The sequence below is a fragment of the Heterodontus francisci genome, chromosome 6 (assembly GCF_036365525.1).
Source record: "Heterodontus francisci isolate sHetFra1 chromosome 6, sHetFra1.hap1, whole genome shotgun sequence".
In the NCBI taxonomy this organism is placed as follows: domain Eukaryota; kingdom Metazoa; phylum Chordata; class Chondrichthyes; order Heterodontiformes; family Heterodontidae; genus Heterodontus; species Heterodontus francisci.
In genome coordinates this window covers 51562485-51588368 of record NC_090376.1, presented here as the reverse complement: position 1 = coordinate 51588368, position 25884 = coordinate 51562485, and the positions used below count along the sequence as shown (strand labels likewise).

The window sequence follows — 25884 nt, the reverse complement described above, 5'->3', positions numbered from 1 at the left end:
GAAAAGTCTTTTCCCAGAGAGTGGTTAGAATGTGGAACTCACTATCACAAGGAGCAGTTGAGGCAACAAGCATAGATGCATTTAAGGGGATGCTAGATAAACACATGAGGGAGAAAGGAATCGAAGCATATGTTGATGGGGTTAGATGAAGAAGGGTGGGAGAAGGTTAATGTGAAGCATAAACACTGGCATGCAGCTTTGGTCCAAATGGCCTGTTTTTGTGCTGTAAATACAATATCATACTTGTGATATATGAAAGGCCCACTCGAGAAGTATCTTGTCAAAGGACAAACTGTTTCACTCTGATCTAAAGACACATTGTAGTATGGTACCTATTGTTTAATGTGAAATGTTGCCTGTCAGATACAGGAGCAATTAAAATTCAAAATGCACATAGAAACCTGGAAACTCCTGTGACCCTAGAACCATCAAGGGGACAAACCGTATTATCTTTAGTAATGAGTCAGATTTAGTTAACAGCCACAATTGGGAGTTCTGAAAGTTGTGTTGCTAGCCCGGTGCCAGGATTCACAACCGCTTCTTGCAGCTGGAGAAGAATTTGGAGAGGGAGGGGGATGATCCAGTTGTCGTGGTCCATGTTGGGACCAATAACATTGGGAAGTCTAGGCAAGAGTTTGGAGAATACCAGGTACCAGGAGCTAAATTGAAGAACAGGAACTCAAGGGTTATAATTTTGGATTACTACCTGAACCACATACAAATTGGCGTGGAGATAAGGAGTGGTGTGGGAAAGAGGAGATCCATTTCATGGGACACTGGCACAAGTTTTGGCACAAGAAGGAACGGTACCATTGGGGTGGGTTCCTTCTAAACCAATCTTTGACCAGGGTCTTAGCAGAAAGGATAAATAGGGCAGTCACAAAGACTAGTAAGTGCAGGGTGGACTCAGGTGAAAAGGGCAGTATCAATCAGAGTTTGAAAACAAACTATAGGGCAGAGAGTAATCTATCAGTCAGAAATTGTACTTTATGCACCAGATAGGGAAAAGGGTAGTGGGGGAGGAGTTCCCTTAGTAGTTAAAGATTAAATCATGTCAGTGGTAAGCAAAGATATAATGAAAGGTAAGCAGACAAGGGAGACTTTATGAGTAGAATTAAGAAATGGAAAAGGATTCAAGACTGGAGTGGAAGTTGTGTATAGGCCCCCTGATAGTAGCAATGAAGTTGCAAACTATATAAATGCAGAACTTAGACAAACATGTAGCAAAGGCAGAGTGGTTTTAATTTGGGATTTTAACTTTCATATAGATTGGGACAAGCAGCCTAGCACATATTAAAAAGGTAGTGAATTTCTTGAGTGTGTCCAGTATAGTTTCCTGCAGCAATATATCCTAGAACAAAGGGGGGGGGGGGGGGAGGGCATGCCATATTCAATGCAATTATGAGCTAGACTTAGTTATCAGTCTAATGGTGTGTGAACATTTATTTAATTGTGATCATATTGTGATTTGTGATTAATTGAGTGATTAATTGACTTCAACATAGGGCTGAATTTTCGCCAAGGAGGCGGGAAATAAGTTGGTGCCAAAAACCTTCCAGAGCACCAGAAAGAAGTGAGATGACTCAGGGGAGCCAGAGGCCTGGCACCCGGGACAGGGCTGCCTCTCGCTTCATTGATGCCAACCTGGATCTAATTCTGGAGGCCGAGAGGGAGAGTGGGGAGGTTCTCTTCCCGGAAGGTGGCAGAAGGAGGCCACCTTGTTGTGCAGCAGGCGCACTTCTCTGTTCAGCATCATTTCCCTCCACCTCCTGCTCCCCACAATGAACTGTTTCCTTCCAGGGCCTCATTGTTCTCAAGCTTCACACCTCTCTGGAGAGCCATGTAACAGAGAGCACACAGACCACCACAGTGACTGAGACCCATCCAGGAAGGTATAGGATACCACCTGACCGGTTCAGACACTGCAATCACATTTTCAGAAGCCTAATGGCATGCTCAATGGCTGTGCTGCTGAGCAGGTGGCATTGGTTGCATCACTGCTGTGTATCTGTCTGGGGCTCCAGTAGAGGAGTGAGTAGCCATCTCTTTAAGGGATATCCCTTTCCCCTAGGACCCATCCACACACTTTGGGGTATGGAGTGAAGATCTGAGGCAGCCTGGACTGGCGGAGGATGAAGGAGTCATGGCAACTGCTAGGAAAGCGAAGGCACACACAGAGGAAGCTTATGTTGTGGTTGCAGACCAGTTGGATGACAAAGAAGTGGAATTCCTTCCTGTCGATGGATCTGAGTGGTTGGTTGCTTGGTGCAATTGATGATGCCCTGCATCTGGGGAAATCCAGCAATGGAAGCAAAACCCAATATCCTCTGTTCCTACAAGGCTGTGTCTGCCATGAAATGAATGTACTGTCCAGCTCTGGCAAAGAGGGCATCAGTGACCACCAAGACGCAGCAGAGTGCAGCCGTTCTAGAGATGCCACTAAAGTCCACAGCTGAACCTTGGAAGGAGCCAGAGTGAAGAAGTTCAAGGCCACTGTGACTTTGATGAACACTGGCAGGGCATGTGCTACGAGGTGCAAGGTCTTCGATGACGAGGGCACAGATCTCTGTGATCGTCTGCCTGGAGAGTTGTAGTTGCTTGCAGCACTGGGTCTTGGTCATCTCCAGGTAGCTTCAACTTTGGCAGTACCTCCTGTATAGAGGTTGTGGCCTCAGTATCTTTCTTGCCCTTCTTTCTTCTCCAGATGCCCAGGGTTCTGCCCTTTCTACAGAGGGTGTTGCCCCTTAATGCCACTGGGACTAAACTTTGACAGTTGTGCCCCCATTGCCAGTTGCAACCTTCCATTTGGACAGGTTGTCCTTGACCACCTTGCCCCCTGCTCTTCTTCCCCCATGATGCTGGGGGGGTGGGAGAGGTGACAATCCCGTTCAATGGCCAAGTAGTGAGTGGGCACTCTTCCTGCCACCTGCACAGTGCCAAGGACATCTTTTTACTAAATTCTGTGTCCCCCTTTGCCCCACTGATGCTCTTATGAAACCGCAGTGATGCCCTGGGATGGCCTTGACAGAACCCCCACTGTGTATCCGCCTCCCTTCAGCTGATCAGAAACTGACAACTTCTGAAACCCATGCGCCCTTTTAAATATTCCACCTTCCCCCTCCAGCAAGCTCTTAATGAGCTTTTTAACTAATTTAATTGACCTCAACTGGGAGGAGAACAGGATTCCTGTCCCACCCTCCCCCTACCCTGGTTATCGTTGCCAGCATCAGGAATGGCGTTCTAATACTAACACACTGGCTGTGCCAGCACTTTCAGGGTCCCCCTGCCTCCATTCCCGCCTTCAGGTGCCCTGAAAATCAGTCCACAGTGTTTGAAAGGGTGAAATGCGAAACGACGACTAAGATTCTAGATTAAGGAAAGGAAGACTTCAATGGGGTGAGACAGAGACTGTCCACAGAAAACTGGGAAAATCTGTTAATGGGTAAAATGACAGATCAGTGGGAGATGTTCAAAGAACAAGTTAATGAGATACAGAACCAGTTTATACCCCTAAGGAGTAAGAGCTTTACTTGCTAAAAAGGACAGCCATGGACAGTTAAAGAGCTAAGAAACATAAAACTAAAAGAAAAAGTATCCAAAAATAAACACAGATCCCAGTGAATGGGAGCAAAGAACAGCAAAGGGTGACAAAATAGATAGAACTACAAAAGGGGAATAGGAGAAGAAACTTGCAAGTGATATCAAAATCAGCAGGAAAAAATTTACAATTATATTAAGAAAAAGAGGGTGGTCAGGTGTAATGTGGGCCCCCTTAAGAACTTTAGGGGCGGCACAGTGGCGAGCACCGCAGCCTCACAGCTCCAGCGACCCGGGTTCAATTCTGGGTACTGCCTGTGTGGAGTTTGCAAGGTCTCCCTGTGTCTGCGTGGGTTTCCTCCGGGTGCTCCGGTTTCCTCCCACATGCCAAAGACTTGCAGGTTGATAGGTAAATTGGTCATTATAAATTGCCCCTAGTATAGGTAGGTGGTAGGGAAATATAGGGACAGGTGGGGATGTGGTAGAAATATAGAATTAGTGTAGGATTAGTATAAATGGGTGGTTGATGGTCGGCACAGACTCGGTGGGCCGAAGGGCCTGTTTCAGTGCTGTATCTCTAAACTAAACTAAACTGATACTGGTGATATTGTCAATGAAAATACGGAAATGGCTGACATGTTGAATCATTACTTTACATCAGTATTTACAATAGAGGAAGAGGATAGGAAATGAACATTGAATCAGGGACAGAGACACATGATAATTAAAGTAAGCAAATTAACAGTAATCAAAAAAAAGACACGAAAAAGTGTTACAACTCTCCAGGTTCAGACGGTTTCCATCCTAGGGTATAAAATAAGGTGAGAACATTGCAGATGCCCCATTATAATCTTTGAAAGTTCTCTCAATTCAGGAATCATTCCTTCAGATCAGAAAATTGCACAATTGTCATTGCTATTTAAGAAACCTGAGAGAGGGAAACCAGAGAATTATATACCAGTTAGCCTTACCTGTATTGTTGGGAAATTGCTAGAGTCTATAAATAAGGATAGGATGACTTCAAAACTTTCAGCTGATCGGAGAGAGCCAGCATGGAATTGTAAACGGTAGGTCATGCCTGAAGATCATGATTGAATGTTTTAAAGAGGTGACTAAAGTAGTGGAGAGGGGAATGTCTACGGGTGCTGTTTATATGGACTTCCAGCAGCCATTTGGTTAAGTCCGTCAAAAGAGACTGTTAGCTAAAGTTGAAGTTTATGGAATTGACGGCAAATTAATAACCTGGTCAGGAGATTGACAGAGTGGCAGGGGACAGAAAGTAGGGATAATGGCAGATACTCTAACTGGCAGGACTAATGATGTCCTGTAAGGATCTGCATTGGGACCTGCACTATTCTTGGCATTTATTAATGACTTAAATGATGGGATAGCCACATGGCTAAGTTTGCTGATGACACAAAGATAGGCAGCATTTTAAGCAGTGTAGACAGAAGCATAAAATTACAAAGAGCTATGGACAGATTAAGTGAATGGACAAAACTGTGGCAAATGGATTTTAATGCAGGCAAATGTGAGGTCATCCACTCTGGAACTAAAAAGGACAGAACACAGTTCTTTCTAAATGGTGAATGTCTTGAAACAGTGAAGGTCCAAAGAGACTTGGGGTCCAGGTACATGGATCATTAAAATATCATGAATCAGGTACAGAAAATAATTTTAAAAACTAATGGAATTCTGGCCTTTCTATCTAGAGGACAAGAATACAAGGAATACAATGCTACAGCTATACAAAACCCTGGTTAGACCACACCTGGAGTACTGTATGCAGTTCTGGTCACCCCACCTTAGGAAGGATATATTGACTTTAGAGGGTTGCGCAGTGGAGATTTACCAGAATGATATCTGGATTCCAAGGGTTAAATTGTGAGGTTATTTTCCCTGGAATTTAGATGGTTAAGGAGTGATTTGATTGAAGTTTTCAAGATATTACGGGAAACAACTAGGGTAGATAGCGAGAAATTATTTCTGCCAGTTGGGGAGTCTAGGACTGGGGAGAATAGCCAAAATAAATTAGAGCCAGACCTCTCAAGGGTGAAATTAAGAAATATTTCTACGCAAACAGTGGTATAAGTTTCTCTCCATCAAATGGCAATTGCTGGTAGATCAATTGTAAATCTTAAACCCCGTGAGATTGATAGATTTTTGTTAACCAAAGGTATTAAGGGATATGGAGCAAAGGGGGGTATAGGTCTCAGATCAGTCATGATCTCATGGAATGTGAACAATATCAATGGGCTAAATGGCCTACTCCTGATCCAATGATTCTGTATGGTGATGTCAATTGTAGGGGGCAGTGGTGGAATGGGACTAATGCTGGCTGAAGTTGGAGGAACTTGACTCTGTCTGTGAGGTCAGTGAATCTAAGTAATACTGAGGGGAGGGGGGTTGCTGCAAGAGCAGCAGTCTGCCAACAGTAGACCAGATATTCCAGGGAAGCCCAGAAAATCTGGGAAGGAGATGAATTAAGGGTGTAATCTCTGTATTTAATGGCCTCAGTGCAGCTGAAGGATTGAACAGCCTCTTAGAAGAGGAAATAAAATGTATGCAGAAGGAATATGGTAAACATCTAAATTTCGAGAGGCTGATGTAGATGTAATTCTGGTCTAACTTAGAGAAAGTTGGCATGCAATAGTTGGCGGATCGGGGAAGCAGCCATGACATACAGCAGCATGGAGTATGTGGAAGGAGGCAGTTGTGAATGGGGCCTCCATAACACCAAAGACCCACTTTACAGTCAAAAGAAGTTTAATGACTGCATTAGGTCTGTAAAGAGTGCTCCCAAATGAATACAGGACAGATAACTGAATCACAGAGAAGCACATAGATTTCCCTTAGAACAATAGTCAAGCCGTGCTAATGAAGCATTCTTAGGTAATTCAAACACTTAGAGCAAACATTTGTTCTGGGTCCATACTGCCCAGACATCTGTCTCCGGGTGGGTCTTTGGAATGAGAAGAGGTGTTTCAGATACAAATTGGTGTGGCCCTCTTGATGCTAGTTTTTTAAAAAGTTAACTGAAGGATTTTTTTTCCATTATAAGTTTAATGTAAGTTTCCAACCGATGAATTAATAATCCCTCATTTGGCATATTGTGTTTACTTGACACATTTCAGTGGCATCAGTCACTTTGTAAGCAGTTCAACTGTCTTACTTTTATGGGAGTTGATTTATACCACCCTGTATCTACTTATATAAGAACATAAGAAATAGGAGGAGTAAGCCATTTGGCCCTTCAAGCCTGCCCCGCCATTCAATAAGATCATGGTTAATCTGTCCCAGGCCTCAACTCCTCTTTTGTGCCAGCTCCTCATAGCCCTCAACTCCCTAATATTTCAAAAATCTATCCACCTCCTAGTTAAACACTTTCAGTGATCTAGCCTCCACAACTCTTTGGGGTAGAGAATTCCAGACATTCACTACCCTCAGAGAAGAAATTCCTTCCCATCTCAGTTTTAAATGAGTGTCCCCTTATTCTGTAACTATGTCCCCTAGTTCGAGATTCCCCCAATAGTGGAAACATCTTTTCAACATCTACCTTGTCAAGCCCCCTCAGAATCTAGAATGTTTCAATAAGATCACCCCTCACTCTTCTAAACTCTAATGAATAAAGGCCTAACCTGTTTAGCCGTTCTTGATAAGTCAACCCTTTCATCCCAGGAATCAGCCTAATGAATCTCTTTTGAACTGCCTCCAGTGCCAGTATATCCTTTCTTAAATACGGCACCAAAACTGTACACAGTACTCCAGGTGCGACCTCACCAACACCCTGTACAGTTGTAACAAGACTTCCCTATTTTTAAATTCCAACCCCCTAGCAATAAAGGCCAAAATTCCATTTGCCTTAATTACTTCCGAGTTCCGAAGAAGGGTCACTGACCCGAAACGTTAACTCTGCTTCTCTTTCCACAGATGCTGCCAGACCTGCTGAGTGAATCCAGCATTTCTTGTTTTTGTTTCAGATTTCCAGCATCCGCAGTATTTTGCTTTTATTATTATGTTGCCTTAATTACTTGCTGCACCTGCATGCTAACTTTTTGTGTTTCATGCACAAGAACACCCAGATTCCTCTGATGGTCTCTCTCCATTTAAATAATAGTCTGTCTTTTGATTCTTCCGACCAAAGTGCATGACCTCACACTTTTCTATATTAAACTCCATCTTCCAAGTTTTTACCCACTCACTCAACCTATCTATATCCCCTTGCAGATTCCTTATGTCCTCATTACGACATGCCCTCCCACCTATTTTTGTATCATCAGCAAATTTAGATATATTACACTCTGTGCCCTCCTCCAAGTCATTAATATAGTTAGTAAATAATTGAGGCCCTATGACTGATCCTTGTGGCACTCCATTAGTTACGTCTTTCCAACCTGAAAAAGACCCATTAATCCCGACTCTATCTTCTGTGAGTTAACCAATCCTCAATCCATGCTAATACATTACCCCCAATACCGTGAGCTCCTATCTTGTGCAATAATCTTTTAAGTGGCACTTTATCGAATGCCTGCTGGAAATCTAAATACACTACATCTACTGGTTCCCCTTTATCAACTCTGCTCGTTATATCCTCAAAACTTTCACAAAACCATGTTGACTCTTTTTGATTGCGTTAAGCTTTTCTAAAGGTCCTGCTATTTCTTCCTTAATAATGGACTCTAGGATTTTCCCAACGACCGATGTTAGGTTGACTGGTCTATAGTTGCCTGCTTTTTGTCGCCCTCCCTTCTTGAACAGGGGCATCACATTAGCAGTTTACCAATCTGCTGGGACCCTCCTGGAATCCAGTGAGTTCTGGAATATTTCAACCAATGCCTCCACTATCTCTGCAGCCACTTCCTTTAAAACCCTTGGATGCAGGCAACCAGGTCCTGGCGACTTGTCTGCCTTGAGACCATTAGTTTGTCAAATATTTTGTCCCTCGTGATAGAGACTGTTACAAGATCCTTCCTCCCATTAGCTCCTTGCTTATCTGATATCTATGGGATGTTTAAAGTGCCCTCCACCGTGAAGACCGACGCAAAATATTGGTTTAAATTATCTGCCATTTCCCTGTTCCCCACTATCAATTCTCCAGTCGCATCCTCCAAGGGTCCCACACTCACTTTAGCTACTCTCCTTTTTATATACCCATAGAAGCTCTTGCTGTCTGTTTTTATTTTTCTTGCCAATTTACTTTCATAATCAATTTTCTCCCTCTTTATTAGCTTTTTAGTCATCTGCTGCTGGTTCCTAAAGAATTCCCAATCCTCAGGCCTACCACTAGTTTTCGTCGCTTTGTATGCCTTAGTTATAGTATGACTCAAGACATAGTAATAGTGGCCTCTTGCAACTTGAACTGCATATTAATGTATTCCGCATGTGTACTACTTCAATCTCTCTGAAGATAGCCAGAGCAGGCAAGGCTTGCCTGGTAGGAATTGATAAGCTACTTTATTTCACAGTGAGATGAATATACACAAGAGCAATTATGATCAAACTCACTTAATTTAAAAGGTACAAGTTATCTTCACGTAACAACACAAAATAAAGAAGACACCATGATTGCCCATGTTACTAGACCATTTTATTTGACTTTCACAAGATAATTTCTTCATATTCCCTCCTGAACTTCAACCTTCTCCTGCCTGATATTCTGGTTCAAAAAGATTCTCCTTGACTGCCTGTGCTCATGTTTTATTTCTCATTACTTACATCCAGAAAGGAAACACCTGCTAGGCCTCCTGAGTGCCTGGGACCAGTGATTCCCCTCCCGCCCCCCCAAAAAATGCGAGGTGCTCATCAATTACTCAGATGATCTTATGAACCGTACATTAATTACAGTCTATGAGAAAAGAACAACGCTAGACCCTTGGCATCTTAACTACATATAGTCTCAAATCCCTCACAACAGTGAAACTAATTCAAACCAAATACATTCTGTGGGGCAAAAAATGGCCAAAATGCAACACCGTCATTTGGCAAAAACAAGTCAGGGACTAATGCTCCCTGTAAATTGCATGGCCATGCAGCAACCCAAAAGTTCTCACGCAGTAGTCATCCCTTTTAAGTTACCGCCTGTTCGTGGCTACACAAAAAAATTTAAAGGGGCCGTGCACTTAAATAAATCAACCATACACTCCAAAAAAAAATGAGAAGGAACGTTGGCAGGGACATTGGAAATATTAGCAAGAAAAACCATTTGGCTCAAAATGCCATTTATTTTTGTTATCTTGACAATTTCTTCCAGTGTTCTCACCATAGCCCTCAATCTGGTTGCTTCTCGATTTATTATTTGCTTCATTGACCTTTCCTGGTAACTAATCCCATATGTATTATTACTTGTGTGAAATAGTTCTGTCTAAATTCCCTAAAGATTTCCAGCTTTCTAATTTCTAAAATATATCCCCTAGTTTTCAAATCCATTCTCAGTGTGAAAAATTTATAAGAAAATAAAACATTTCAAAAACTTATCTTTAAGTGCCCAGTTTTCCAATGAGAGCACACACAGTTTCTTAGCCTTTCCTCAATATTTACAATTCTGAAGTAAGCATTTGAAAATGTAATGCTTCGCACATCATTAAATGCTGCAATAACATTGAGGTGAAAAGTGTTAATGATGGGAAATAATTTTCCATTTTTGTACTACTAAGTACCAAAGCTTAATGACCCCAAATCAAGTATAATATGTATTAAATGAAAAATAAATCTCTCTACCATGCCCCAATAATGTGGCTTAGCTCTGGGCATCCACTGCATCAATGTCCCTTCCACTGTGGATCTTAATCAATAGGAACCACCTTCAGACTGATCCATTTCTTAGCACAAAGGACCCTTACAAAGGGTTTCGAGTGACCATGTCATAGAGTTATACAGCACAGAAACAGGTCTTTCGGCCCATTGTGTCTGTGCTGGCCATCAAGCACCTATCTATTCGAATCCCATTTTCCAGCACTTGGCCCGTAGCCTTATATGCTAAGACGTTTCAAGTACTCATCTAAATACTTCTTAAATGTTGTGCGGGTTTCGGCCTCTACCACCCCTTCAGGCAGTGTGTTCCAGATTCCAACCACCCTCTGGGTGAATTTTTTTTCCCCTCAAATCCCCTCTAAACTTCCTGCCCCTTACCTTCAATCTATGCCCCCTGGTTATTGATCCCTCCACTAAGGGAAAAAAGTTTCATCCTATCAATGCCCCTCATAATTTTGTATCCCTCAATCAGGTCGCCCCTCAGCCTTCTCTGCTCCAAGGAACACAACCTTAGCCTATCCAGTCTCTCTTCATAGCTGAAATACTCCAGCCCAGGCAACATCCTGGTGAATCACCTCTGCACCCTCTCCAGTGCAATCACATCCTTCCTATAGTGTGGTGACCAAAACTGTAACAGTACTCCAGCTGTGGCCTAACTAGCGTTTTATACAGCTCCATCATAACCTCCCTGCTCTTATATTCTATGCTTCGGATATAAAGGCAAGTATTCCATATGCCTTCCTAACCACCTTATCTACCTTGCTGCTGCCTTCAGTGAGCTATGGACAAGTACACCAAGGTCCCTCTGACTCGGTATTTCCTAGGGTCCTACCATCCATTGTATATTCCCTTGCCTTGTTAGTCCTCCCAAAATGCATCACCTCACACTTCTCAGAATTAAATTCCATTTGCCACTGCTCTGTCCATCTTACCAGCCCATCTATATCGTCCTGTAATCTAAGGTTTTCCTCCTCACTATTTACAACACCACCAATTTTCGTGTCATCTGCGAACTTACTGATCACACCTCCTATTTTCACGTCTAAATCATTAACGTACACTACAAACAGCAAGGATCCCAGCACCAATCCCTGCGGTATACCACTGGTCACAGGCTTCCACTCGCAAAAACAACCCTTGACTATCACCCTCTGCCTCCTGCCACGAAGCCAATTTTGGATCCAATTTGTCAAATTGCCATGGATCCCATGGGCTCTTACCTTCTTAACCAATCTCCCATGCGGGAGCTTATCAAAAGCCTTACTGAAGTCCATGTTGACTACATCAGCAGCCTTACCCTCATCTACACATCCAGTCACCTCCTCGAAAAATTCAATCAAGTTTGCAAGACACGATCTCCCCCTGATAAAGCCATGCTGACTGTCCCTGATTAATCCCTGCCTCTCCAAGTGGAGATTAATCCTGTCCCTCAGAATTTTTTCCAATAGTTTCTCAACCACTGATGTTAGACTCACTGGCCTGTAATTATCTGATTTATCCCTGCTACCCTTCTTGAATAATGGTACCACATTCGCTGTCCTCCAGTCCTCAGGTACTTCTCCTGTGGCCAGAGAGGATTTGAAAATTTGTGTCAGAGCCCCTGCTATCTCCTCCCTTGCCTCACATAGCAGCCTGGGATACATCTCATCTGGGCCTGGTGATTTATGCACTATCACAATCCTCCTCCCTGATCTCTACACCTACATCGTCCTCCTAATTACTTTTTTAAGTACCCCCCCCTACACTTTCTATACTCCTCTAGGCCTCTGCTGTTTTCAGCGCTTTGAATCTGCCATAAGCCTCCTTTTTTTCCCTTATCCAATCCTCTATATCAGTAAAACTTTACACGTGGGTACAAAATGGAATCATAAAAGGCTGATGGAATGTTGACCTTTATCCTAAAGGGGTTGGAATTCAAAATTGAGAAAGTGATGCTTCAGACCGAGTCTTGGTCATACCCCATCTGAAGCACTGCATTCAGTTTTGGGCATCAAACCTCAGGAAAGATATATTGGCCTTGAAAGAGTTACAGCACAGATTCACTGGAATGATGGAATGGCAAAAGTAGATTCCAGTAGTAAAAGGATAAAGGTACCATTACTATAACAGATTACAATAATATTGATTTGCTTCTGGAGTTTAGGATTTTGAATGCGGTAGGGACTGGTGCCCCCTCTGCCTGAGAAGGTCGTAATTGAAATAAGTTTGTGCACTCTCAACAAAGGTTCTAGAAACCCACGAATATTGCTAACTACCAGTACTAATTGGCAGCCTCTCTTAAATAAACTATAAGAACAATTGGCGTGCGAAATAGAAATCTTCCACTGGACCAAGCTTGTGCAGCAAGAAAGAGAAGATTTAGAGAAAAGAATTCAACATTTAAGACTTGGATAAATGTTTGATGATGTTAGTAGTACAAGAATATTACAATAACAAAGTTATTTCTGACATCTGAGTAGCATTATTCCTGTATTATTTGGGTTTATTTAAGTATCATGATGCACGAACCGAGATCACACAAAATTGGCCATCATGAGAAACGTGCAATTTTCTGGTTCTGCTGTGGTGAATCTCTATGTTAAACAAATGGTTACATGATATCAGTTAAAAGTTTCATTAGCTAGGCTAGTTAATTAACTATTTTCAAAAGTCTACTGCCACAGCTGTTGGCTAAATTTTGGCAATTATTTTTTAAAACTGTGATTAATAATACACAAATAGAGGTCGAAGTAGCCAGTCCAAGAGGAGCATTATTGGCTAGAGGATAATGGGAATACTTTCAACCAAGAAATACACAATGGGAATTTTTCTTTCAAATTAAAAATTTTTCACCCAAAAGATACAGATGGCTGTTTACCAGGTGCAATAATATCAGAAACCTGACCGCACTTGCAAGATTACAAACTAAAGATCTTTTAAACCAAATCCAGAATTACCCTGGGCACCATGTTTCAAATGTATCACTAAGAGAGCAACCAAGCCAAATAATGCTCACCAATCTAATACCCAAGTTAGTGAAACAACATCCACTAATGTTTCTACTTAAAACACTAGCAATGTAACTACTCAAAGTAAACTATGACCATTTTGTGAACCACAGCATCCAAGTGTTTTTTGCTACAATTAGTATTATAATAAAAGCTGTTTCCTTCTTTTGTTTATACTTCATACACAGTCATAGGCAACAAAATTGAAGATTTTTTTTTTAACAGCCTAATAAAGGTGGCTTTAAGGGGGCTCAGGAGGTTGAAAGGCAGAAGCATTTAGGGAGGCAATTATAGAGTGCGGAGCATAGGCAGCTAAAGGAACAGCCTCCAATGATGGGGTGAAGGAAGGGAGATGCACAAGAGGCTGGAGTCAGAGGAATGGAGGAGGCTACAGTGATAGGGAAGGGCAAGGCCATGAAGGGACTTAAAAATGAGGATCAGAATGTTAAATTGCTGACAGTCTGGTGCAATCTGAGACAGTGGCTGGTGGCAAGGTTACAGAGTTTGCAATGGAGGCTGAAGATAGATGCTTCGGTATTCCTGGTGTTTAACTGGATGCAATTGCAGCTGATAAAAGACCAGCAGTCTAACAACAGAGACAGTGGAGGAGTCACGACAAGTGGCAGAGAGATGGAGCTAGGTATCATCGGCATACATATGGAAGCTAACCCCAAGTCTGTGGATGATGTTGCCAAGGGACAACATGCACATGACTAAGAGGAAGTGGCAATATTAGATCCACTGGGGTCTCTGGATACTGTGGGAGTGAGAAGAGAAGCTATTAACGTATATGCCGTGGCTGCAATTGGATAGGTAAGAGTGGAACCAGTCCCATTCTGCTGGAGAAGAGAAAGCATTGGAGGAGGATAGTATGGTGAACCATGACAAAAAAACTGCAGAAAAGAGGGGAGGGTCACAGTCACAGAGGATATCATTTGTGACTTTGATTAGTACTGCTTCAATACTCTGGCAGTGATGGAAACCTGACTGGAGAAATTCAAACATTGAGTTGTGGAAAAGGAAAACAGAAATTTGGGAGGTAACTATACGTTCAAGGACTTCAGAGTGGAAAGGAGAGTTGGAAGTGTTGGGGCAATTTGCAAGGAAAGGGGATGCGAGGGAGTTCTTTTGAGGGCAGGTGACAACTGTGGTTTTGAGAGGCAGGGGACTGTACCCGTGGAAAGAGAACCATTTACAGTATGGCTTAACATGGGACCTAGGAAGAAAAGTTGGCTAGTCAGCAGTAGAGTGGGAATAGGGTCAAGAAGTCATTAAATTACTACTATTGGTTGTGATTAAAAAACAAGAAATGCTGGAAATACTCAGCAGCATCTGTGGAGAGAGAAGCAGAGTTAACGTTTCAGGTCAGCGACCCTTCATCAGAACTGGCAGAGGCTAGGTTTTAATAGGTTTTAAGCAAATAAAGCAGGGGTGGGGCAAGAGATAACCAAAGAGAAGGTGTTGCTAGGAGAAGGTCACAGAGAATAACTGACCAGAAGGTCATGGAGCAAAGGTGTTGAAATGGCAAGCGACTGGAAGCTCAGGGTCATGCTTGCGGACTGAGCGGAGGGGTTCCACAAAGCGGTCACCTAATCTGCATTTGGTCTCCCCAATGTAGAGGAGACCACATTGTGAGCAGCAAATACAGTATACTAAATTGAAAGAATTACAAGTAAATCGCTGCTTCACCTAAAAGGAGTGTTTGGGGCCTTGGATTATGACGAGAGAGGTGGTGAATGGGCAGGTATTACACCTCCTGCAATTGCATGGGAAGGTGCCATGGGAAGTTATCCAGGTTAGTATCCTAGTTTATTTAATCTCTCTTCATAGCTTAACCCTTGAAGTCCAAGTATCATTTTAATAAACCAACGCTGCACTCCATCCAAGGCCAATACATCGTTCTTAAGGTGCTTGGAACTGCTCACAGTACTCCAGGTCCGGTCAAACTAGGGCTTTATATACCCCATTTTATTCTATTCCTCTAGAAATAAAGGCCAGCGTTCTATTAGCCTTTTGGATTATTTTCTGTGCCTGTTTATGGCATTTTAATGATCTGTGTAGCTGGACCCCAAGTCTCTTTGGATCTCCATTGTTTCTAGCTTCTCACCATTTAGAAAATACCCTGTTCTATCCTTTTTAGGTCTTAAGTATCACATATACCAACATTGAAATCTAATTGCCATAGTTTTGCCCAATCACTTAATCTATCAATATATTTTTGTAATTTTACACTTCCATCTATACTGCTTACAATACCACTTATCTTTGTATCATCTGCAACTTTGGATGCTTTTGAAAACATAATGTCCAAAATCCTTGTAGCTCCTTTCAGTATCTTTTGACTGAGTCATTATGTTATGTGGGAGATGACCTAGCACAGAGCCTTTGCATTGTTGAGGCTGTGCAAAGCAGTGAACTGGAGGTCATGAGGCTTTCCCTCAGTTATATAACTGTCTTTATTTTGATGCTAAAACAGGCACATTAACGATGCTCTCTTAGGATTATTTAGAAGTAGAAATTCAGTTAAGAAGAATATTCTTGGTGCATTTAAACCAATTTGACTTTACTGACTAGATTTGCTATATTTATTTTGTTTTATTCATTCATGGGATGTGGGCATTGCTGGCAAGGCCAGCATTTATTGCCCATCCCTAACAACTCAGTGACTTGCTAAGCCATTTCGAAGGGCTGTTAAGTGTCAACCACATTGCTGTGGTCTGGAGTCACATATCGACCAGACCGGGTAAGTACGGCAGAGTTCCTTCTCTAAAAAACATTAGTGAACCAGATTGGCTTTTACGGCAGTCCAGTGATTACATGATAACCATTACTGATGCTAACTTTTGATTCCTAATTTAGTTAACTGAATTTATAATTCCCCAACTGCCCTGGTGGGATTTGAACTCATGTCCCCGGATCATTAGTTCAGGCCACTGAATTACTAGTACAGCAACATAACCACTACATTATTGCATCCCACCTTTCTAGTCAGAACTCCTTGAAGAGAAAATAAAATGGAGACAAGAACAGAACATGGAAAAAATTGAGCATATCAAACAAATGAATTGCCTGCAGGAAGCTCTGAAGACAACTCAGGCAGGAGTATATTTACTTTGACATTTACTGTGTAGTCGGTATAGAACTTTTAAATTGTTTTGGTTCTCTAGGTTTAGCAGGCGGGGACAGGAATGTGAGCCACTTGCTGGGTGTGCCCCGTCAGAGAATGGCTTTTTGTGGCTTCATCGCTGGTTTCCAACAACCCACTGGCAACTCAAAAAGAAATTCTCCTTAAAGATAGGAGAATCTTTTAAAACTTCAAACAATATGGAAAGTGGATAGAATTCTTTATCCCAACATTTTTGTTCTCTTCCACTTGCCTCCTAGCCACCCTCCAGAAGTCCCAAGTAATGCTCCCCTTTAAAGAAGTATCAAATTCTCAAGCATTTTTGTTGATTGTCAACCGAATTAACTTTAGGTTAAAATTACTTCGGGATAATCTGAGAGCTGACATATTTTAACCTAACTACTGAAACATTTAAATGAAACAATAGATTTGGATATTTTTGAAATAAGTTTTACAAACAACTTGAGATGGTTTAAAGCAGTATGATACTCACTCAATATCTCACATCCGGTTCAAGAGAGCTTCAAATACTTGTACGTTCAGATACAAGTACAAACTTCAAAATTTCTAATCGAAACAGAGGCTGTTTTTAAAGGACAACTGGGTTCGTCACAAGGGTGAAGTCTACATGAGGTTGTTTTGACTCAGGGCCAGGATTTTCTCACTGAGGATAAGTCCCCACATCAGAACAATATGTGGGTCCCAAGCCCGCGCATGTGGGACCGCGGCAGCAATCTTTCCGGCAGTGGTCGCCCGCCATCCAATTAAGGATGGCCGCCAGTCTCTTCCCGCTGTCGGCCCAATCAGAGAGCCGGCAGCATTGCAGCCTCGGCAGCGCCGTCGAGAGAGATGGGCACTGCTGAGGCTGCAAGGAGAACAAGAGGATGTCTCCTTTCTGAGGCACCCACACAAGGGAGTTACAAAAGTTTTCTCTGCCAGAGTCAGGCAGGCAAGCCCGACTACTGGAGGTGAAAATCCACCAGCGGTGGCGTCGGGGCTGCAGAGGCAGCCTTTGTTGCTGGGGCCATGGAGCCTCCAGAAGCGATGGCACCTCACCCCCGCCCCCCGGGAAGCCGCCTCCATGCCTCTGGTGGCCTCCACATGCCGGGCGGAAGGCCATTCCGCACCAGCAAAAAGCCAGCATCCTGGGAAGATGGCCCTCAATTAGGCCTTTAATTGGCCTCCTGCCTCTGGTCGAACCACTGCTGTTCCTGAGTTGGTAAAATGGCCTGGCTCCCCGGCATAATATTGGCAACTGCACCCCACAAGCACCCTACCCCTCCTGGAGGCCAGTAAAATCTCGTCCTAGGTGTTGTGGGTGAAGCCTAAAAATGCAGAATATGCAGACACTGCCACTTATAAATCCTGCCTGCTTAAGGTCAATCTACAACACAGCAACTAATGTACAAAGGTATCTTAATAAAATATTGTTTCTGCATTTGGAACAATCACAAATATGCCAAATTTTCAACCATCTAAGATTTCACAAAATGTCAGTCTGATAAGCAAAATTATACATCTATTGACAATCTGAACTGTAAACACCACATGCAATATAGAAAAACATTTGTTCTTTCAAAAAGGTTCAGACCTTTGCTTTTGTTCATTCATTTTGAATGCTGTCTAATTAAAAAAAAATATGCTAAACACACATTTTTAATTTCCTATGCTTTTATTTTTAAACTTTATGTGGCCTGCAGAATTAATTGTTTTGGAAAAAATTTGGCTGTCATAAAAAACTAAAACCTACTACTTTTAGGGAATATGCACAAGATTGCACTGGCAATGGTCACAAAATATTCAACTTACTGTCCATATCTTCCAAAATGACTGAGAACAAGAAATCTCGAGGAGTCATGTATATTTCACCCTCATACTCAATTGAGGCAAACTGTTTGAAGCGCTGTTTGCGAGTTGCAGCATATCCATATTCTTCTTTAGCATCTTCTTTAAGCGAATCATGGACCTTAAAACATAAAGACATAATGTTTTACAACTAATTGTATCAACGTTAATTAAATTCAGGAGTCTAAACTTGCTTATCTGCATTTTCCTACTTTATTTATTGCAGTAATTAATAAAGGGGCGATGCATAATTAAATCTCGAGTCATTTACGGCATAGAAGGAGGCCTTTTGGCCTATCGGGTCCATACTGGCTCTCCACACCGCCTCTCGATCCCCTTCACAGCAGTGTAATCAGACAAAAATTTACACTGACCCAAAGATGATGATATTAGGATGGATTACTAAAACCTTTATCAAAGAACACTAGCAGAGCAAATCAGCAAAGAAAAACTCAAGGAGTGATGTCACAGGACAGCTGGGAGGTGAATGGTTGTTCAAAGAGCCCCGAGGTAAAGGCCTGCTTGGGTCTGCAAAACAAAACCCGACCCGAGCCCGGTAGAACCACATCCGACCAGAGCCCAACCCGGCCCGGGTCCTTCCATTTTTTCCCGCGCTTGACCTGACCCGACCATCAGTTAACTTACCTTCCGTTTTTCACTTTGTTGCTGATCTGCACAAGCTTAAAATAACTTTAACAAAACCAACTTTCAAGTCCAAAAATTAAATTAACAGTGGAGCCACTTACCTGTGATAGAGCGTGTACGACCCAGCCCGACCTGAGCCCGAATGCCGGACCCGGAAGTGCGACCCCACCCGAACCCGACACATGTCGTCGGGTCCTGTCAGGTTCGGGTCGGGTAGCAGGCCTTTACCCCGAGGTGAGGAGTGTGTAGCTGAAGGAGTTCGGAGACAGAGCAGAGTGTGCTTCAGTATCAGGGAGCAAGGTTAAAAAAAAAAGTATCGCCAGCATAGGGAGGGTGCTGACTGGTGAGAATTTTTCTAAGTCTAGTCTTTGGTTTATTTCTGTTAACTTGAGTTCATCTAATAAATGCAGGCATGGCAGCGATTCTCAGTCCCAGAGCACATTCTTCAACATGTGGGAACTCCAAGACGCTTTTTGCATCCTGGACAACCACATGTGCAGGAGGTGTCATCAGCTGGAGGAGCTCAAGCTCTGTGTTTCAGAGCTTGGGCTGCAGCTAGTGTCTCAACTATGTATCCGTAAGGCTGAGAGCTAGGTGGATAGCATGTTTCTGGAGGTGGTCACCCCGCAGCATAAGGGTATGCAGGCAGGGACCGCCAGGCAGTCAAGGAGGATCAGGCAAGTAGTGCAGGAATCCCCTGAGTGCATCTCACTCTCTAACCAGTAGTCAGTTCTGAGTACTGGTGAGAGTAATGGTTCCTCTGGAGAGTGCAGCCTGAGCCAAGTCCACTGCAGGCTCAGTTTTACAGTGGTGTAGGTGGAAGATTGGGAAAGCAATATTTATAGGGTTTCTATAGTTACTGGATCAGATAGGCCTTGCTGCAGCTGCAGACGTGAATTCAGGACAGTATGTTGCCTCACCGGTCCAGGGTCAAGGATGTCACTGAGTGGGTGCAGAGCAATCTGAGGGGGGAGAGTGAACAGCCAGCAGTCGTGATCCATTTTGATACCAAGAACAGGTAGAAAGAAGGATGAAGTCCTGCAGGCAGATTTTAGGGAGCTAGGAAAGAAACTAGCAAGCAGGACCTCAAAAGGTAGTAATGTCCGGATAACTTCCTACGCCATGCATTAGTAAGTATAAAAATAGGAGGATAGAGAAGATGAATGCGTAGCTGGAGAGATGGTGTAGGAGGGAAGGTTTCAAATTCCTGGGACATTGGGACCGGTTCTGGGAGGGATGTACAGACCAGACAGGTTGCACCTGAACAAAGCCAGACCAATGTCCTTGCCAAGTGGTTTGCTAGTGCCTTACGAAAGGTTTAAACTAACTTGTCGGGGGATGGGAACCAGCAGGGAACATTAGAGAGGGAAAACAAGGTGCACAAAGAATTGTGAGAGTATGAAATAGTAAGGTATTAGGTGGGGTCAGAGTAAGAGGGAATGCAATAAGGCCTAAACTGGGTTTAACTGTGCATGTATGTCAACACACAGAGTATTGTCAATAAGGTTGGCAAGCTGCAGGTGCAGGTAGCCATGTGGGAATATGATGTTGCGGCAATAACAGAGACCTGGCTCAAAAAAAGGCAGGACTGGGTGCTAAATATTACTGGATACAAGGTCTTCAGGAGAAATAGGGGAGAAAAGGAAGAAAGAAAAGTGGCAGTATTGATTAAGAGTAATATTAAAGTGTTGGAGCGAGAGGATGTCCTAGAGGGGTCAAATACAGAACCTATATGGTTAGAGCTAAGAAACAACAGCAGTACCATTACACTACTGAGTGTAATCTATCAGCCAACTAGTGAAGAAAGATATAGAGAAACAAATTTGCAAGGGAATTACAGAAAGGTGCCAAAACTATAAGGTAGTTATAATGCGGGACTTTATTTCTCCTAATATAGACTGGGATAATAATGGTGCAAAAGGCAGAGAGGGGTAAGCATTTCTAAAGTGTGTTCAGGAGAATTTTCTACATCAGTATGTTTCCAGTCCAACAAGGAAGGAGGCATTGCTGGACCTGATTCTGGGGAATGAGGCAGGACAAGTGGATCAAGTGTCAGTAGGGGAACATTTAGCAGACCATTATCATAGCATCATTATGGTTTAGGTTGGTTATGGAAAATGACAAGAAGAAAACCAGAGTAAAAATAATTAATTGGGGAGGGCCAATTTCAATGCGGTGAGAACAGATCTGGCCCAGGTAAATTGAAATCTAAGACTAAGGGCGGCACAGTGGCGCAGTGGTTAGCACCGCAGTCTCACAGCTCCAGTGACCCGGGTTCAATTCCGGATACTGTCTGTGTGGAGTTTGCAAGTTCTCCCTGTGTTTGCGTGGGTTTCCTCCGGGTGCTCTGGTTTCCTCCCACATGCCAAAGACTTGCAGGTTGATAGGCAAATTGGCCATTAGCAATTGCCCTTAGTAATAGGTACGTGGTAGGGAAATATAGGGTCAGGTGGGGATGTGGTAGGAATATGGGATTAGTGTAGGATTAGTATAAATGGGTGGTTGATGGTTGGCACAGACTTGGTGGGCCGAAGGGCCTGTTTCAGTGCTGTATCTCTAAACTAAACTAAACTGGCAGGCAAAACAGTTATTGAACAATGGGCTGCCTTTAAAGAGGAAATAGTTCAGGTACAGTCAAGGTACATTCCCAGGAGGGGGAAAGGTAGGACAAACAAAGCCAGAGCTCCCTGGATGACAAAAGAGATAGAGAGTAAGTTGAAGCAGAAAAAGGGTCCATATTACAGATATCAGGTTGATAATACAATTGAGAACCAGGCCGAATACAGAGGGGAAGTGAAAAAAGACATACAAGAGGCAAAGAGAGAGTATGAGAAGAGATTGACAGCCAACATAAAAGGGTATCCAAAAGTCTTCTATAGGCATATACATAGTAAAAATGGTGGTAAAAAGGAGGAGTAGGACCGATTAGGGACTAAAAAGGGGATTTACGCATGGAGGCAGAGGACATGGCTGAAGTACTTTATATCTGTCTTTACCAAGGAGGACGCTGCCAATGATGTGGTGAAAGGGAAGGCTGTTGAGACACTGCATGGGCTACAAATTGACAAAGAGAAAGTATAAAAAAGGCTGGCTGTACTTAAAGTTGATATGTCACCAGAACTGGATGGAATGCATCCAAGGATACTAAGGGAAGCAAGGGTGGAAAATGGGGAGGTATTGGCCATAATAGAAACAAAGGAAGGAACATAGGAGCAGGAGTAGGCCATTCAGCCCATCAAGCCAGCCCCCCCATTCAATATGATATGGTTAATCATCCACTACAATGCCTTTTTCCCACACTATCCTCATATCCCCTTACGTCATTTGTATTTAGAAATCTGTCAATCTCTTCTTTAAACATACTCATCAACTGAGCTTCCATAGCCCTCTGGGATAGTGAATTCCAAAGATTCACAACCCCCGGAGTGAAAAATTTCTCCTCCTCTCTGTCCTAAGTGGCTTCCCCCTTATTTTAAAATTGTATCCCCTGGTTCTATACTCCCCAACTAGGGGAAACATCTTACCTGCATCTACCCTGTCTATCCCTTTAAGTATCTTAAATCTTTTAATCCTCCTTAAATAAGAGGACTGGGGAATTGCAAATGATATACTCTTGTTTAAAAAAGGGTGCAAGGATAAACCCAGCAACTACAGGCCAGTCAGTTTAACCTTGGTAGTGGGAAAACCTTTAGAGACGATAATCTGGGAGAAAATTAACAACCAATTGGACAAGTGTGTATTATTTAAGAAAAGCTAGCACAGATTTGTTAAGGACAAATCATTTTTAGCTAACTTGATTTAGAGTTTTTTGATGAGGAACAGGGAGGGTTGATGAAGATAATGCACTTGATGTGGTGTACATGGACCTCCAAAAGGCACTTGATAAAGTGCCACATAACAGGCTTGTCAGTAAAATTGAAGCCCATGAAATAAAAAGGACAGTTGCAGCATGAATACACATTTGGCCGAATGACAGAAAACAGAGAGTAGTGGTGAAAGGTTGTTTTCGGACTGGAAGATAGTATATAGTGGGGACCCCCAGTAGTTGGTATTAGGACCACTACTTTTCTTGATATATGTATTACCTAGACCTGGGTGGGCAGGGCACAATTTCAAAATTTGCAGATGACACGAAACTTGGAAGTATTGTGAACTGTGAGGAGGATAGTGACAGACTTCAAGAGTACATAGACAGGTTTGTGGAATTGGTGGACACGTGATAGATGATATTTAATCCAGAGACGTGCGAAGTGATACATTTCAGTAGGAAGAATGAGGAAAGGCAATATAAACTATAGGATACAATTCTAAATGGAATGTAGGAACAGAGGGACCTGGGGGTATGTGTGAAAAAAATTGCTGAAGGTGGCAAGGCAGGTTGAGAAAGCAGTTAATAAGGCATATGGGATCATGGGCTTTATAAATAGAGGAACAGGGGACAAAAACAAGGAGGTTATGGTGAATCTGTAAAACACTGGTTCGATTTCAGCTGGAGTCTTGTGTCCACTTCTGGGCACCACACTTTTGGGAAGGATGTGAAGGCATTGGAGAGGGTGCAGAAAAGGTTTATGAGAATAGCTCTGTGGATGAGAGACTTCAGTTACGTGAATAGTTTGGAGAAGCTGGGGTTGTTCTCCTTAGGGAAGGGCATGTTGACAGGAGACTTGACAGAGGTGTTCAAAATCACAAGGGGTCTGGACAGAGTAGATAGGAAGAAACTGTTCCCATTGGCAGAAGGGTTGAGAACTAGAGGACTCCGATTTAAGGTGATTGGCAAAAGAACCGGAGGTGACATGAGGAAAAGCCTTTTTACATCGTGAGTGATTAGGAACTGAAATGCACAGCCTGAGAGTGTGGTGGAGGCAGATTCCATCGCAGCTTTCAAAAGGGAATTGGATAGTTATCTGAAGGGAAAAAAATTGCAGCATTATTTTAGATAGGTTTAAAGGAGGGTCTTAAGAAAGACCGAGGTGGAGAGGTTTAGGCAGAGAATTCTAGAGCTCAGGGCCTTGATGCTGAAGGCACAACTGTCTATGGGCATTAGAAATGGGGGATGCACAACACCCAGAGTTGGAGAATGCAGAGTTCTTGGAGGGCTTAAAAAGTCACAAATAGGGAGGGGTTAGGTCATGTTAGGATTTTAGCACAAGGACGCGAATTTTAAAATCGAAGTGCTGATGGACCAGGAGCCAATCTAGGACAGCGAGCAAAGGGGTGATATGATTAGGACTTGGAGTGGGTTAGGATACTGGTCGAAGAGTTTTGGATGAGCTCAAATTTATGCAGGGTGAAAGATGGGAGGTCAACCAAGACAGCATTGGAAGAGTCAAGTTTGGAGATAATAAATCATGGTTGAGGGTTTCAGCAGATGAGCTGAGGCAGGGGCAGGAATGGCTGGAAGTAAGCAGCGTTTGTGATGGACAGGATAGGAAGCAGAGGCTCAGCTCAGGATGTTGAGGTTTTGAACAGTCTGGTTCAGCCTAACACAGTGGCCAGGGAGGAGGATGGAAACCCTGTTGAAGGAATGGAGCTCATGGCAGGGGCTGAAGACAATGGATTTGGTCTTCCCAACGTTTAACTGTAGGAAATTGTGATTCATACACAACCATATGTTAGGTAAGCAATCTGACTAAACAGAGGCTATAGAGGAGTCAAGATAAATGGTGGTGAGATAGCAATAGATGTCAGCAGCATACATGTGGAACCTGATATCATGTCTTCTAATGATGTTGTCAAGGAGCAGCTAAAGTAAACGTTGGCCCCTTAGAGGCAGAAAAAGGAGAAATTATCATAAGGACGTGGCAAAGATATTGATCAAATAATTTGGATCTACCACAAAGACACCAATTACATAACCGCAATAGAGAGTAGCCAAGGGGCTAACTGGAGTGAGGAACTTAATGTAATTAATATCAGCAGAGAAAAAGTATTCGAGAAACTTAAAGAATTAAAAGCCAACAAATCCCCAGGACCTGAACGGCTCTAAAAGAGGAATATGCGGAGACAGTGGATGCACTTATGATTTTCCAAAATTTCCTAGATTTGGAACATTCCCATCAATTAGGAAGTTAGCAAATGTAACACTGCAATTCAAGAAAAGAGGGATAGAGAAAACGGAGTACTGTGGGCATTTTTGGTCTCCATACCTAAGGAAGGATATACTTGCATTGGAGACAGTACAGCAATGTTCACTTGTTTTGTTCCTGGGATGACAGGGTTGTCCTATAATGTGTGGTTGATTAAACTGGGCCCATACTATCTGGAGTTTAGAAGAATGAGAGGCGATGTCAATGAAACATACAAGATTCTGAAGGGGCTTGACAGGGTAGACAATGAGAAATTGTTTCCCAAAACACAGGAGAACAGTCTCAGTATAAGGGGTTGGAGAGAACGTATGGTCTACTAGGTATGCTCCTCTTTCTTATATTCATAGAGAAGAGAAACAGGAGGGTTCAAGGATAGATTTTTGTGGGATTCTTGAGATAAATATAGATTACCATTAGATGTTCATTACACCAGTACGTGACATCTGCAAGCCATGATCAATTTATTTCAACTTTCGACCACCAACAATATTTTCAACCTCGGAAAATACAAATTTAATGTAATATGATCAAATTGAGCATTTCTCCTGCATTGAAGAATGCGCCATCTGTTAACGTTGTGTTTGTATGTACCACTTTTTCAGTTTGTTCTTGGACACATGAAAAATGTTAACTGTCTTCATTTAATCAGCATGTGAGACTATGCATATATGTTAAGTTGCTTTCTGGCAAGAAGCCACTTACTGTATATTACAAGAGCTGATATTATTTCTAAGCTAGCGAATCTCATTTTAGTTGCGTTATTGTTTCTCGTATGCTTACAGTGAGTACTTGAAGTAGATCTATAGTCCCATTTCCAGACTTTAGCAGAAACTAGTACAGGACACGTTCTGATTAGTGCAAGAGTAAAAACAGTACAATTTGTAACTACTCCCAAGCACATCCATCAGAG

The 25884-nt window shown here is 42.7% G+C and overlaps 1 protein-coding gene across 1 annotated transcript in view; it reads right to left on the bottom strand.

Annotated features, from left to right (window-relative positions):
- Positions 1-25884, bottom strand: part of micu2 (mitochondrial calcium uptake 2) — a 572589-nt gene that overhangs the window by 277184 nt on the left and 269521 nt on the right. The window contains exon 2 of the mRNA XM_068033641.1: positions 18208-18364. Within this exon, the coding sequence (XP_067889742.1) occupies positions 18208-18364 (157 nt within the window). The remainder of the gene's footprint in view (positions 1-18207; positions 18365-25884) is intronic.